Genomic DNA, 16,242 nt, shown 5'->3' on the forward strand with positions numbered 1-16,242 from the left:
ATGGATGGATGGATGAGTGGGTGGATGGATGGATGGATGGATGAGTGGGTGGATGGATGAATGGATGGATGGATGAGTGGGTGGATGGATGGATGGATGGATGAGTGGGTGAGTGGATGGATGGCTGGATGGACGGATGGATGATAGATGGATGAGTGGGTGGATGGATGAATGGATGGATGGATGGATGACTGGATGGATGGATGGATAGATGGATGGGTGAATGGACGGATGGTGGATGGAAGGAGGGAGGGAGGGAAGGAGAGAGGGATGCATGTGTGGATGAATCAGTGGATGGATGAAAGGATGGATGGTGGATGGATGGATGGCGGATGGATGGACGGATGGATAGATGGGTGGGTGAGTAGACGGACAGATGGTGGGCGGATGGATGGATGGATAAATGGGTGGGTGAGTGGATGGATGGTGGATGGATGAATGGGTGGATGGTGGATGGATGGATGGTGGGTGGATGGATGGATGGATGGATGGTGGATGGATGGAGAGGTGTGTGGATGGGTGGATGGAGGGAAGGATGATAGGGGGTGGGTGGGGTGTGTGCTGCACAGGCCTGGATGCCCCACTGCTTTCCCTTACTGGTGTGTTCACTGTAGAACAGGTCTACAGCCATAGCAGCAATTCTGTTACGGTCGCCTCAAATTTTAGTCCAGTGTACTGTGTTTGTGTGTAGCTTGATTTAGCTTCTGAACTTTGATTTGAATCGCCTATCTGATCTGGGTCTCCCCAACCTGTAAACTGGGAATAATGAGTCTAACGCACCTCCCGTGGTGGTTGATGGCGTGCATGAAAGGGCACGTAACACAGGTAACAGGTTGCAGGTAAGCGCCACAGTGACGTTCCTCAGATAAACAAGCATATCCCCCTTCTCACTTAGTGACGTCTGCACGTCCCCATGTCACCACCCGGCTGCCCCTCAACCTCAGTGGCTGATCTTTGCAGACACGTGAGACCAGAGGTCCTTTTGCTCGACATCACAACTAACGCCTCTGCATCTCTGACGTCACTGGGATGATTTGCCAGGAACAGGGCAAGCGAGTCGGAGAAGGTGGCTGTGGACACACGGTGTCAATCACTGCCCCCAGACGACCGTGGCTTTGGGAGTAAGTGGCAATGAGCACATACACCATCTCCCCAAAGCTTCACCAAGAGTCACTCCTTTTCATTGTCCTCATTTTTGCTACTTCATATTTTATTAAAAAATGTTGACTGATAGTTTTGCTGCTCAGGATCTGCCTTCCTGTTAATTATAGTGTTACCTGTCCTGTAACCTGTCCTCTTGTTACCTGTCCTCTTGTTACCTGTCCCGTTGTTACCTGTCCTGTTACGTGTCCTGAATGTGCCCCGTTATGTGTCCTGTTTACTATCAATTGTCCTGCTAACTGCCTTAAGAGACTTGATCAACTCTCAGCAACCAAATTCCAACTATTTAAAAGAATTACATCTGCACACGTGATAGACAGAAAATGAAACCACAGTGGAAATACTGTACCTGCGTCTGATACTCGAGGATGGGTATTTCCTCTGCATTGGCCGGTCCAAACTGGCGCCGAGTAGCCGAGAATCGGATCGCGATGCACAGGGCCAGCTTCAAGTTGACGATGGACATGCCCATGATGCTGATGCGGCCAAAGGACAAGCCGCCCAGGGAGGCACCGAAGCGCTGCCTGTCATCCTGGGGGGAAAGCAGTTGGGGCCGTGAGCAAGGATGCCTGCGTGGCCTCAGGCAAAGCAAAGCAGAGATGGAGGTGCGTTCACTCTGCACAGACACAGGGAGGACCAAGCTGAGGCCCTGCCCTCAGTCACCGCGTGGTGATCTGACACACTGAACACTAATGACCACCAAAGACCAGACAAGTTGTGGACGACATCATATGTGAAAAAAGTAGAAGGACATTAAAGAGGATGGAAAGAAAGCAAAGACCAAAATGGATGTCAGAAGAGACTCTGAAACTGGCTCTTGAATGTCGAGTAGCTAAAGCAAATGGAAGAAATGATGAAGTAAAGGAGCTGAACAGAAGATTTCAAAGGGTGGCTCGAGAAGACAAAGTAAAGAATTATACTGACGTGCAAAGACCTAGAGATAGAAAATCAAAAAGGAAGAACACGCTGGGCATTTCTCAAGGTGAAAGAACTGAAGAAAAAATTCCAGCCTCGAGCTGTAATAATGAAGGATTCTCTGGGGAAAAATTAAAATTTCTTCACATACTTCAAGCAAAGCACCATATCTCAACAAAGTGAGATACGACAATGCAGCTATCTTCTCTTAGACCAGAAATTAAAGACCTTTGTGAGAATATACAACTATGCCACTCTTCTCAATATTTTGTTCTGCTTGGGAAAATATAGCTTAAAATATTTATATTACTGCATAGTAAGTTTATTATTGTGATTTTTAAATCAATACCGTTAAAATTTCTAATACAGTAAATAACATTGCAAAGACCAGGAATTCCGGAACACTTAATTGTGCTCATGAGGAACCTGTACACAGACCAAGAGGCAGTCATTCACACAGAACAAGGGGATACTGGGTGGTTTAAAGTCAGGAAAGGTGTGTGTCAGGGTTATATCCTTTCATCACACTTATTCAATCTATACGCTGAGCAAATAATAGAGAAGCTGGACTACATTAAGAAGAATGGGGCATCAGGATTGGAGGAAGACTCATTAGCAACCTTTGTTACGCAGATGACACAATCTTGCTTGCTGAAAGTGAAGAGGACTTGAAGCAGTTACTGGTGAAGATCAAAGACCACAGCCTTCAGTGTGGAGTACACCTCAACATAAAGAAAACAGAAATCCTCACAACTGGACCAAAAAGCAACATCATGATCAATGGAGAAAAGATTGAAATTGTCAAGAATTTCATTTTACTTGGCTGCACAATCAATGCCCGTGGAGTCAAGAAATCAAATGATGTATTGCATTGGGTCAATCTGCTGCAAAAGACCTCTTTAAAGTGTTAAAAGGCAAAGATGTCACTGTGAGGACTAAGGTGCGCCTGACCCAAGCCATGGTGTTTGCAATTGCCTCACATGCACATGAAAGCTGGACAACGAATAAGGAAGACTGAAGAAGAATCGATACATTTGAATTATGGTGTTGGTGAAGAATTCTGAATATACCATGGACTGCCAGAAGAACAAACAAATCAATCTTGGAAGAAGTACAGCCAGAATGTTCCTTAGAAGAGAGGATAGTGAGACTTCGTCTCATGCACTTTGGACATGTTATCAGGAGGGGCCAGTCCCTGGAGAAGGACATCATGCTTTGTAAAGTAAAGGGTCAGCGAAAAAGAGGAAGACCATCAAGAAGATGGATTGACACAGTGGCTGCAACAATGGGCTCAAACAGAGTAATGACTGTGAGGATGGCGCAGGACTGGGCAGTGTTTCATTCTGTTGTACATGGGGTTGCTATGAGTTGACTTGATAGCACCTAACAACGATAACGACATTTGCGTATTCCTATACTGATACTGCAAAAGATCTCTTTAGGTGTTAAAAAGCAAAGACGTCAACTTTGAGGACTAAGGTGCACCTGACCCAAGCTATGGTATTTTCAATTGCCTCATAAGCATGCGAAAGCTGTACAATGAATAACGAACACCAAAGAGGAAATGATGCCTTTGAATTATGGTGTTGGTGAAGAATATTGAATATACCATGGACTGCCAAAAGAATGAAATCTGTCTTGGAAGAAGAACAACCAGAATGTTCCTTTGAAGGGAGGATGACAAGACTTCATATCACATACTTTGGACATCTTATCAGGAGGGACCAGTCCCTGGAGAAGGACATCATGCTTGGTAAAGTAGAGGGTCAGCGAAAGAGAGGAAGACCCTCAATGAGATGGACTGACACAGTGGCTGCAACAGTGGGCTCAAGCATGACAACGATTGTGAGGATGGCGCAGGACTGGGCGGCGTTTGCTTCTGTTGTACACGGGGTTGCTGTGAGTCAGAACGACCTGAAGGCACCTAACAACAACAAATATCATCAACTATAACCTACATAAGCAGAAGTCCTTTGGATCATCCATAAGTTTTACAAGTATAAAGGAGTCCCGAGACCAAAGAATTTGACAACCACTGATTGCACAGCATGAGCTAGCTGACTGTTTTATTTAGGTTTCTGATACTTCTGCTTATTTTCTGTCTGCATGATTTAAAAACGGCTTGGGGGCAGTGTCTGACCTCCTCCAACCCCACAACAGGGAAGGAGAACCAGGACCAACAACCCAAGGCTGATTCCTATGAGGCAGGGGTCAGACCTGCCTCCTCTCTCTGCCATCTTTACCAATTCTGACACCAACCGTCCTTCCCACAGCACTCTATTTCTCTGCTGAGTTTGATAATTCATTGCAATGGTCATACAGAACTCACAGACAACACTTGCAATTATGGGGTTTATTAGGGAAGTAACAGTTACAATTCAGGCTCAGGAACATTTGGGATACAGTTCTTCCATCAGGACAGCCTCTTCCCAGCCGTGCTTGCAGGCATGCCTCTCCCTGGCCCTCAGCCTGTGCCCAAAGGCACTCAGCTTTCTCTCTCCGTGGGCCGGGTCTCTCCTTCTTTGGTGGCAGTGGGCTCTCCTCTCTGCTCTGGAATGGGCTCTCTTTTAAGGCAAAACTGACCAATCCCCTCGGTGGACAACAATTATCTTATCTGCACAGCCTCACCCAATCACCTGGGTGAGTCACAGACCATGGCTAGAAAGGCCACACACAACAGTAATTGATCACACTCCAATGCTCAACTGGTTTCTGACAGGGGTGTGGTAAGCTCTCCAGCTACAGCTGTCCGTGGATCCGCCTCTCCGGGCAGTTTTGCCAGCAGCTGCCTGGTGTATATTGAGTTTGAACTGTTACGTGGGCTGAACTGTTATGATGGATATACTTTCCGGTTCAACTATTCTTTTGTCCAGATGGAACAATCTTTCCCTCTTACGGCGTTTTTTGCCTTAAATTATGTTGGCTCGTTGCCTGGTATATCCTATATATATACCTATAAATACGACAACTCCCTTTTGGATCCTGTTTTGGTGCTTTCGAACCCAACCCGGTAGTTCCATTCTTTCAATTGCAGTGTTGGATTCCTTTACGTCTATCGTGATAGCTGTTGGAGTGGGCGTGGTTTCATATCTTCCATTGGTGCTACTTCCTTTGTGATATTTGTTTTTGGTCCCTGTTGTAGACTGAATTGTGCCCCCCAAAATACGAAATCCTGGCCCCTATACCTATAAAAGCAGCCCTGGTGGCACAGTGGTTAAGCACTTGGCTGCTAACTGAAAGCTCGGAGGTTTGAACCCACCAGCTGCTCCGAGGGAGAACAGACCTAGCGATCTGCTCCCGTAAAGATTACAGCCTTGGAAACCCTACAGGGCGATTCTGCTCTCACGTGGGGTTGCGATGAGTCGAAACGGACTCGTGGGCACCCAGCAACAACATAATACCTATAAATACGATCTTGTTTGGAAAGAGTGTTTGCTTTGCTATGAATTAGGCCATCTACAAGAAGGGTGGGTTCTAAAATCCCTTCTGAGTTATAAAAAGGGCAGATGACACAGAGACACACACAGGGGATGACAGACGCCATGTGAGGATCGTCTAGGAACCTAGGAACCAAGGAACACCCGGGGCTACCGACAAGGAGAGAACCCGCACGGCAGAGGCCCGATTTGGACGTTGACCTCCAGAACTGTGAGAACATCGACTTCTGCGCTTTAAAGCCGCCTACATGTGGGGTTTGTGTTACAGCAGCTCTCGGAGACTGAGACGGTGCCCACCCCAATTCTTGTTTCTATTGGCTGGCTCACCGTTCCTCCTGGCGGGTTACAAAGTCTGCTTCTACTGTGGTTCTTACTGGGGTTGCCCTTCAGGTCTACACCCACGCTCATGTCCCCATTGGCCTCTTCAACTCACTGATAGCTTTACCTTCCCCCAACAAGACCAAATCACCAGCCCGCTCTCTCACACCCCTTGTGTGAGTGTGTATATACATACAGACATACATGTATTTGTATATAATTTTGTTTTAGGTGATAATAAACCTTCCCAAGTTACTTCTCATCCTTACCTCCCGTGGAGTCCCTGGGTGGTGTAAACAGTTAACGCGTTCAGCAGCTCACTAAAAGGTTGAAGGTTCAAGTCCACCCAGAAGCACCTTGGGAGAAAGGCCTGGCGACCTACTTCTATGGAGCACAGCTGTACTTTGACACACAGGGGGTCGCCATGAGTCGGGGTCACCTTGACAGCAGCTGGTTTATTTCCCGTACCTCTGGCTGTTCTCCCAGGCTTGTTTCTTTAATATTTGAACCCTTCTTCCAAAGGTATCTCCACTGTGGTATTCCTGGGGCAGTCTTCCAAAGCTTTGCAAGCCTCACAATATTTGTTTATGTTCTCACCTGAGAATGGTCGTTTAAGTGGATTTGAAACCTAATTTTGAAATGCACATTTAAAGCTATTTTCTTTCAACAGTGTTTCATTTCTCCTTGTTGGTGCCCATCGGTCCGCTCAGCCAGGTCTCCTCAGCCAGGTCCCCAGACAGGTCCCGTCAGGTCCCCTCAGACAGGTCCCCGCAGACAGGTCCCCAGACAGGCCCCCTCAGCCAAGTCCCCTCAGACAGGCCCCCTCAGCCAGGTCCCCTCAGACAGGTCCCCAGACAGGTCCCCTCAGACAGGTCCCCACAGACAGGTCCCCTCAGTTCCCCTCAGGTCCCCTCAGACAGGTCCCCACAGACAGGTCCCCTCAGGTCCCCTCAGACGGGTCCCCTCAGACAGTTTCCCTCAGGTCCCCTCAGCCAGGTCCCCAGACAGGTCCCCTCAGACAGGTCCCCGCAGACAGGTCCCTGTAGACAGGTCCCCTCAGGTCCCCTCAGACAGGTCCCCGCAGACAGGTCCCCCCAGACAGGTCCCCTCAGGTCCCCTCAGACAGGTCCCCAGACAGGTCCCCTCAGACAGGTCCCCAGACAGGTGTCCTCAGACAGGCCCCTTCCTTTAGAGAAAGTTATCTCCATCATCTCTGCAGTCTCTTCCTCGTCCCCTTTCGTCCTTCCCCGCAGCCTCCAGCAAACGCCGTCAACGTGGTTTCACAATCACTAGTTCCTGCTCCCGCTATACGTATCTCATTCACTGTGCTCTTTTCCTGTTCTTTTGTTTGAGGAGGCCTGGTGGTGCAGCAGTTACGCACTCGGCTGCTAATGGAAAGGTCTGCAGTTGGAACCCACTAGCTGCTCCACAGGAGACAGATGTGGCAGTCTGCTTCCATAAAGACAACGGCCTCGGAAACCCTGTGGGGCGGTCCTGCTCTGTCCGGCAGGGTCACTATGAGTTGGAATCTACTCGGCAGCAGTGGGTATGTTAACAACCCCAGTTTTAAATGACTTCTTGTCTCGCATTGCTGACTTATTCCGTCTCCTGACGCACGTGTCACGCCTGCTCTAACTTCCTGCTCCGGGCCGCAGACGCTCCAAGAGCTCCCTCTTTGGTCATGTGAAGGGGACTCCTCGCTGTGTGTCACTGTGACTGTCCGTGACTCTGAGCATAGTCACGGCCAGCTACTCCTCTTGGGCATCTCTGGGAAGGGCCCTGGCCCACCACAGTCCCTCACTGAATGTGAGGTGGGGTGAGCCCCAGACACCAGCGAGCACTGTCTGTCACCCCAGTCATGGGCAGGCCGCAGGTGGCCCTTCTGGTCAGGCTTCACCTTTAAGTCCTTGGGGGACACAGCGTGAGGGGGGGCAGTCTCCCGGATGTCATCCTGAGGGCATGTGGGGGACGGAGAGCCCAGGTCAGCCAGGAGCAGACCAGCCCTGTCGTCATCACCATCTGCAGTGTCCTGAGTTCACCTGTGACCACCGGCGCCCCTGAGTGTCGAGGGCCAGGTTCTACAGCGTGGGGGCTCAGCCACCAGTGCCCCTGACTGCCAGGGGGACCCTCCCAGGTTCCACAGGGGGGATGGGGGGTCTCAGTCACCAGCACCCATGAGCATCTGGGGGGCCCAGGTTCCACATGGGGTTGGGGTGGCTCAGCCACGCCTGGAAGCACTGTCTCTGAGCCTTCACTGTACCCACGACCCTCCCCGGAAACACTGGTACCTTAAACGGAGTGACGTAGGTGCCCTCGGGGGTGACGTCCCCCACGCCGTTCAGAAGGTCCTGACGAGAAATCCGAACCTTGTGGAACATGGCGAAGCTGTGTGGAGACACGGCAGGACTCTGGTTAGACCAGGGTTTGCCTGGGGGCTCTGTCCTTCCCCCGAAACCCAGGAAATGAAAGCAAAGTTTGCTTAAAAGGTGATGGGACCCCACAGGGACAGAAGACATTAGGGGAAAGGAAATCTCAACTTATTTTTTCATCTAAAAAAGGAGGTAAAAAAAAAACTAGTGGTGTGTGTAGGAGTTCAAGGCAAGGCAAGTCAGCCGTATATCACTGATCAACAAGGCACGTTCTCCATTCCATCGGCGCTAAGTCTGAGGGTGGGAGAGCGTGCTCACGAAGATGGGCCAGGGAACTCACCGCCGGAAACAATTAGGGGGTAGTTATCCACCAGGGGAGACGGGAACTCAGCTCCTTAAAGGTGTGTAGCCTCTGAATCACAAACTTCAATCTCATATCAGAACTCATGATTATGTGATGAAGTTGGCAAGTTGGGGTTTTAACCCTCAAGTCAAACACAAGAACTTGTCTTGCTGTACCAGTCAGCAGCGCCCCGTGAGCATCGGGGGGCCCCCCCAGGTTCCACAGTAGGGGGCTCAGTCAACAGCACCCCGTGAGCATCGGGGGACCCTCCCAGGTTTCACGGTGTGGGGGAGGCTCAGTCAGCAGTGCCCTGTGAGCATCAGGGGGGCCCTCCCAGGTTCCACGGTGGCGGGGGCTCAGTCAGCAGTGCCCCGTGAACATCAGGGAGACCCTCCCAGGTTCCACAGTGATGGGGGGGGTTCGGTCAGCAGCACCCCGTGAGCATGGAGGGGGCCCTCCCAGGTTCCACGGTGTGGGGGAGGCTCAGTCAGCAGCCCTGCGTGAGCATTTGGGCGGGGGGACCCTCCCAGGTTCCACGGTAGAGATGGAGTTTTAAACCCTCAAGTAAAACATGAGAACTTGTCTTGCTCTGTCGCTGTTCCAACAGCAAGCACATTCATTTTTTGGGCAGTTGAGAAGAACAGATCTATATAGCTCTGTCATTACAGATTGGTTATGTATTAACAGGAGTCCCCGGGTGGGGCAGATGACTAAGCACTAGGCTTCTAGCTGAAAGGCTGGCGGTTCAAACCCATCCAAAGCCCTGGCCACCTGCTTCTGAAAAGGTCACGGCCAGGAAAACCCGATGCAGCAGTTCAACTCTGCACACACGGGGTCGCCATGAGTTGGAACGGACTCCACAGCACCAGGCTTGGTTTCTGTGCTAATAATCGAAGCTGTCTTCTGAGCTCGTCAGTTTGGGAAAGCCCATTTCACACTGTCTAGGAACAAGGTTATGCACAGCAAGAGATGTTACATGAACTGAGCTGAAAAGAAAACAAAAATGTCAAGGTTCCTGCAGCAACTCATTTGATTAGGAAAGTCACTTGGAACCTCGTGGCGAACACTCGGCGAACTCCAGGACAGACCACCTGCAGAGGACAGCAGTGCCAGGCTGGGGAGGGGGCCGCCGCCTCGTCCTCCCTGCCGCCTGCGCCTCCTTCAGCTCAGCTCGTGGACTGCAACCCTGCTGGGTCACCAGCCCTGACCGAGTCCCAGAAGTCCCAGGACAGCCCTGTCCCGCCTCTCACCTCCACCTCCCAGCAACGCCCACGGCTGTCCACTCTCTGTCCCGCTGAGTTGCTGCCACAAGTTCCCTTCTGCCTTCTCCAGGCTCTGCCTCTCCCGTCTGCCTGCTCTGGGGGCCAGACACCTTTCACACCTGCCACTGCATCCCCACGTGTGTTTGTCACCCAGTGCTGCTGTAAGAGAAATACCACAAGTGGATGGCTTTAACAAAGAGAAGTTTATTCTCCCACAGTCCAATATGCTACAAGTGCAAATTCAGGCTCCAGGGAATGCTTTCTCTTCTCTGTCGGCTCTGGAGGAAGTTCCTTGTCGTCAATCTTCCCTTGGTCTGGGAGCTCCTCTGCGCAGGAACCTCAGGTCCAAAGGATGCTCTCTGCTCCTGGCACTGCTTTCTTGGTGGTATGAGGTCCTCACGTCTCTGCTCGCGTCTCTCTTTTATATCTCAAAAGAGATTGGCTTAACATACTAATCTTTTTTTTTTTCCCATACAAAAATTTATACATACATTGTTACGTGACTCTAATTGCTCTCCCCATACTGTGACAGCACACTCCTCCTTTCCACTCCTGATTTCCCATGTCCATTCAGCCAGTTCCTAACCCTCTCTGCCCTCCCATCTCACCTCTGGACAGAAACTGCCCGTTTAGTCTCTTGTATCTACTTGAGCTAAGAGGCACGCTCCTCACAAGTATCACTTTATGTCCCACAGTCCAGTCCAATCCCTGTCTGAAGAGTTGGCCTCAGAAACTGTTTTAGCTCTGGGCTGATAGAGAATCCAGGGGCCATGCTTTCCGGGGTTCCGCCACTCTCAGTCAGACCATTAAGTCTGGTCTTCTTACTAGAAATTGAATTCTGCATCCCACCTTTCTCCTGCTCCATCTGGGACTCTCTGTTGTGTTCCCTGTCAGGACATTCATTGGTGGTAGCCGGGCACCATCTAGTTCTTCTGGTCTCAGGCGAATGAAGTTTCCGGTTTATGTGGCCCTTTCTGTCTCTTGGGCTAATACTTCTCTTGTGTCTTTGGTGTTCTCCATTCTCCTTTATTCCAGGTGGTTTGGGACCAATTGATGCGTCTTAGATGGCTGCTTGAAAGCTTTTAAGACCTCAGACACCATTCACCAAAGTAGGATGCAGAGTATTTTCTTAATAAGCTTTGTTATGCCAACTGACCTAGATGTCCCCTGAAAACATGGTCCCCAGATCCCTACCCCTGCTACTCTGTCCCTCAAAGTATTTGATCTTATTCAGGAAACTTCTTAGCTTTGGCTTAGTCCAGTTGTGCTGACTTCCCCTGTAGTGTGTGCTGTCCTTCCCTTCACCTAAGATCATTCTTATCTACTGTCTAGTTAGTGAATAACACTTACCCTCCCTCCCTACCCTCGTGACCATCAAAGAATGTTGTCTTCTGTGTTTAAACCTTCTCTTGAGTTCTTACAATAGTGGTCTTATATAATATTTGTTCTTCTGTGACTGACTAAATTCACTCAGCATAATGACCTTCAGATTCCTCCATGTTATGTTTCACGGCTTCATCAGTGTTCTTTATCGTTGCGTAGTATTCCACTGTGTGGATATACCATAATTTGTTTATCCATTCGTCCATTGATGGGTACCTACGTTGTTTCCATCTTTTTGCTATTGTGAACAGTGCTGCAGTGAACTTGGGTGTGACGGCTCTTATTTCTCTAGAATATATTCCAAGGAGCGGGACAGCTGGATCGTATGGTACTTCTATTTCTAGCTTTTTAAGGAAGCGCCAAATCTATTTCTAAAGTGGTTGTACCATTTTACATTCCCACCAACAGTGTATAAGTGTTCCAGTCTCTCCACAACCTCTCCAGCATTTATTATTTTGTGTTTTTTGGATTAATGCTAGCCTTGTTGGGGTGAGATGATATCTCATTGTAGTTTTGATTTGCATTTCTCTAATGGCTAATGATCGTGAGCATTTCTTCATGTGTCTGTTAGCCGCCTGAATATCTTCTTTGGTGAAGTGCCTGTTCATATCCTTTGCCCATTTTTTAATTGGGTTATTTGTCTTTTTGTTGTTGAGGTTTTGCAGTATCTTGTAGATATTAGAGATTACATGCTGATCGGATTTGTCATAGCCAAAAAATTTTCCCAGTCTGTAGGCTGTCTTTTGACTCTTTTGGTGAAGTCTTTTGATGAGCGTAAGTGTTTGATTTTTAGGAGCTCCCAGTTATCTGGTTTCTCTTCTGGTACTTGTGCATTGTTACTTATTGTTCCTATTGTGTTTATGCCATGTATTCGGGATCCTAGTGTTGTCCCTATTTTTTCTTCCATGATCTTTATCATTTTCGATTTTATATTTAAGTCTTTGATGCATTTTGAGCTAGTTTTTGTGCATGGCGTGAGGTATGGATCTTGTTTCAGTTTTTTGCAGGTGGATATCCAGTTATGCCAGCACCATTTGTTAAAGAGACTGTCTTTTCCCCAGTTAATGGACTTTGGGCCTTCGTCAAATACCAGCTGCTCATAGGTGGGTAAATTTATGTCTGGATTCTCAATTCTGTTCCATTGGTCTATGTAATAGCATACTATTCTCATCTTGTAGATCTCATTGGTATAACTGCCACTGATCCATCTCCTTAGATAATAGTAAGTGAATTTACAACACATAAGAAAACCACATCAGATTACAACATGGTACACAATTACACAATCCTGGGAATCACGACCCAGCCAAGTTGACAGATATTTGGGAGGGACACAATTCAATCCATGACATCATGGAATCTAAGCCCTGTAGAACAACGTGGAAGGTCCCCCACCTCACGCCGTCCAGCCCCCAACAGCACCGCTGTCCTGGCCCAGCTGCAGGCCCAGCACACCTGTTAAGCAAACGAGCCAGGGATGGCCTTGGCGTGGGTCCCGGGCTGTTTACTTGTTCACAGCAAGCCGAGGCTGGTGAGCCCAGAAAAGCCTGTGGGTGCCAAACTGTAATTTATACACGTGAGTTGTTTTAAAAATAGCCCAAAGAAGCAGATTTTCAGCCACTTGGAGCCTGCCTGCTTTTCATATCCTAAAAAGTGTGCCCAACATCTGCTGGCCCTAAATAAGCTACGACCCTGGGTTAGAAACTCTCAGCGCTGCTGTCCCTGGGGGCACTCTGACAGATCCACACAGGGACACCGTCTAGGCACACATCACCCCCTCTCCTCCCCGGGGCACTCCGACGGAGCAGCACAGGGGCAGGGTCTAGGCACACGTCACCCCCTCTCCTCTCCCCTCCCTGGGGCACTCTGACGGAGCCGCACAGGGACAGGGTCTAGGCACACACACGTCACCCCCTCTCCTCTCCTCTCCTCGGGGTTTCCTTCCTCCTCCCCTTCTGGGGGGCTCCCTGCACCCTTGCCTCCAGCAGACCTCCTGTGCAAGCTGCTATCTCCTGGTCTCATCTTTTACCGTGATCAGCCCTGACTTCCATACGACTCACCCCAGCACCTCTGCCTGTCCCCCTTCCAGTCAGCCCTTGGGTCTCACACTGCCCAGAGAGCCCCCGCCCCACCTTCCCACTATGAACATCCAGGTGGTGCCACCTCCTCCAAGAAGCCCACCAGGATAATGCTACCCACCCTGCAGAGGGTGCAGGGTTCCTCAGCACTCCTAGAGGGGTCCCGTTCTGTGGAGTTTGTCAACCGTCCACATCCCTCACTGGGCCACTGGCTTCTGGCCGGCTGTTTCCTGGGGGTCTTGTGCACCTTGTGATAAGGGGGCCACAGTGCCCAGGACACACCAGTCACTTAATAAACACAGAACTGGGTGAGACATGGCCCCATGAAAACCCAGTACTGGGGCAGCCTTGTGGGGAAGGCCCAGCGCCCCTCCCTGCATCCACGGCAGAGTGAGGACCCTGGGCTGGGCAGGGCTGCGGGATGCAACAACCCCTCCCAAGTCCTTAGGGAGGCAGAGGAGAGGGCGCTGTCAACGAGGGAGTCCACTGGGTTCGGGGAGAGGCAGCTCGCCCCTTCCGGTACAGAGCCAGCTGAGCTGCCGCCACCCTCCCTCACCCAGGCGCGGGGCACGCAGCGCCGGCTGGACAGGAACACACAGGTTCACAGAGCGTTTGTTCTGGCGTCCCAAATTTGCAACTGTGACAGCCACTGAGGCTCAGCTCGGAAAGGATGGCCCAGGCGCACACTCAGAATGTCCCGCTTTTTAAGAAGGCCTGGCCTCGAAGCTATGGCTGCTAACCAAAAGATTGGCAGTTCAAATCCACCAGACGCTCCTTGGGAACTCTATAGGGCAGTTCTACTCTGTCCTATAGGGTTGCTATGAGTCCGAATCGACCCCACAGCAATGGGTTTGGTTTTTGTTTTTGCCCTCAGTGCAGACGCCCACTGAGCTCCGGCTTCCCCTGGGGGCGCCCAGGAGCGTCCACCCCCGCGTGGTTCTGCTGGCTGGAAGCGCCTTAAGGAGTGGGGCGGAAGCTGAGTAGATTCACACTTGAGTTCAGCCGAGAGAGGTGCTTCATCTACTCTCTCGGATCACTTCTGCAGCACAAACGCCATTTGAGAAACAGCCAGATGGGGCCAGGTGGGAAGACAACCTGAGACAGGTTGGGGGGGGCACTCTCAGCGACAAGCCTGCCCCCAGGCACAGCATGCACTGCCCCCCCGGGCCTCCCGAGCCAAGTTCTGGCACTTCCTTCTTCCCTCGCTTGGGCCCTCCTACCTGAGACAGAGACCCCCTGAAGGTGCTGCCTCCCCCAGGTAAACCCAGGACAATGGGCCGCGCCCCACCCTTGAGTTGACTCAGACATCACTGGAAAGGACCTTTACACCTTCGCTGTCAGAGCCATGTGGCTGAAGTCAACTCACTCTGCTTCTGTTTCCCTTGGATTTCTAAGCCACTGCCCCACGTACTTGGAAATTCGAACTCAGCTGCAGTTTTTTCAATATACATGATCTCTGAATCGTAAAAATTCTAACTTGTGACGCCAACTTCTGACTTAGATGGAAAAGCCAGGTGGAGTCAGAGGAGAAAGCCCACCAGGTCTGGGTTTGGGCTTAAAAACCACCTCTGATCTTCAAGGCCATGGTGCCCCCTGCTGGGCATGTGCCCTCTGATCCAGCAGGTGGGGGAGTGACTGACTGCCCAGAGGGCCCAGGAAAGGACAGGGCGCCTCTCGGAGGAGGATGGGGGACTCACTGCTGGGCACACACCTGCTCCAACCGCAGCAGCGGCACCCACAGGCTGGGGACCCCGCCGAGTCACGTCGCCTGTGAAGGCTCAGGGCCCCGGTGCCCTGGGCGGGGTGAGGGACAGGTCACAGAGCAGTCATAAGCCCTTGCTGTGGCGTGGGCAGTCAGCGCTGTGACAGGGGTCATGTGGGGCTCGGTGTCGGGGCTAAAGCTCGCTGAGGCTCAGGACGCTAAGACCTCGCAGGGGAAGCGGCCCAGCCTCCAGGCCGAGGCCCCAGGCTGCCGGCCTCCGTCCCTGTGCCGGCAGAGAAGTCTGTCCCCTCAGCACTCTAATCCCGCTCCAGGAGTCCCTGGGTGCTGCAAACATTTAAGTGCTCGGCTGCTAACAGAACGCTGGAGGTTCAAGTCCACCCAGAGGTGCCTCGGAAGAAAGGCCTGGTGATCTACTTCTGAAAATCCAGCCATTGCAAACCCTGTGGGGCACAGCTCCACTCTGACACACACAGGGTTGCCATGAATCCGGGTGGACTGCACGGGAGCTAGTAAGGTAAGTACTCGCAGTCCACCTCCTGCCCGTGCACAGGTGAGGCACGTGTCCCCAGCACGGCCGGCCTGGTTCCTCCGCAGTCTGCAGGGTGAGGGTCGGCAGGAGGCACCAACAACCCGTGAGACCATGGGGGGCGGCGATGCACCTGAGGCTCGTCAGCAGCCAAGCCCTGCGCAACCTCGGCGACGCCCCCAGAGGGAAGCACCGCGGCCGGAGCCTGGCGCGTCCACTCACCCATTATCCAGCCCGTTCTGCCCGAGCTTCCTGCCGATGTCGCCAACCATCACCCCTGGCATGGGGAGCAGGGTCTTCGGGTCCCGGATCTGCACAAAGCCACAGAAAGCCACAAGGCAGTTGTTACACGCATGGAAACCATACGCGTATGTCCCAAAGCCCCGACTGAGCTGTGGGCTTCCTCTGAGTCACAAAAATGACATGCCGGCATCCTCACCCAGGGACCTGTGACTGTGACCTTATTTGGAAACAGGGTCGTTGCCGGTGGGACTAAGTTAAAGAGCTGGAGATGAGGACAGCACCCGGGGTTAGGGTGGGCCTTTAGAGAGAAGGGAGAGGGAGAAGGGAACACAGAGACACAGGGGAGACGGCCCCATGAGGACAGAAGAGACTGCAGTATTGCGGCCACTCACCCACACAAGGTCCGCCCCAGGGCGCTGAGGACCCCTCTCATCTCCGAGCCCCCATCCCAGGGCGCTGAGGACCCCTCTCGTCTCTGAGCCCC

The 16,242-nt window shown here is 51.4% G+C and overlaps 1 protein-coding gene across 1 annotated transcript in view; it reads right to left on the reverse strand.

Moving 5' to 3' along the window:
- Window positions 1–16,242, reverse strand: part of ACOX3 (acyl-CoA oxidase 3, pristanoyl) — a 55,661-nt gene that overhangs the window by 23,109 nt on the left and 16,310 nt on the right. Inside the window, exons 7-9 of the mRNA XM_004383501.2 lie at window positions 15,738–15,826; window positions 8,120–8,216; window positions 1,511–1,693 (exon numbers count right to left, since the gene is read on the reverse strand). Of these exons, the coding sequence (XP_004383558.1) occupies window positions 1,511–1,693; window positions 8,120–8,216; window positions 15,738–15,826 (369 nt within the window). The remainder of the gene's footprint in view (window positions 1–1,510; window positions 1,694–8,119; window positions 8,217–15,737; window positions 15,827–16,242) is intronic.

This window comes from Trichechus manatus, unplaced genomic scaffold (genome assembly GCF_000243295.1).
Source record: "Trichechus manatus latirostris isolate Lorelei unplaced genomic scaffold, TriManLat1.0 scaffold00111, whole genome shotgun sequence".
NCBI lineage: Eukaryota > Metazoa > Chordata > Mammalia > Sirenia > Trichechidae > Trichechus > Trichechus manatus.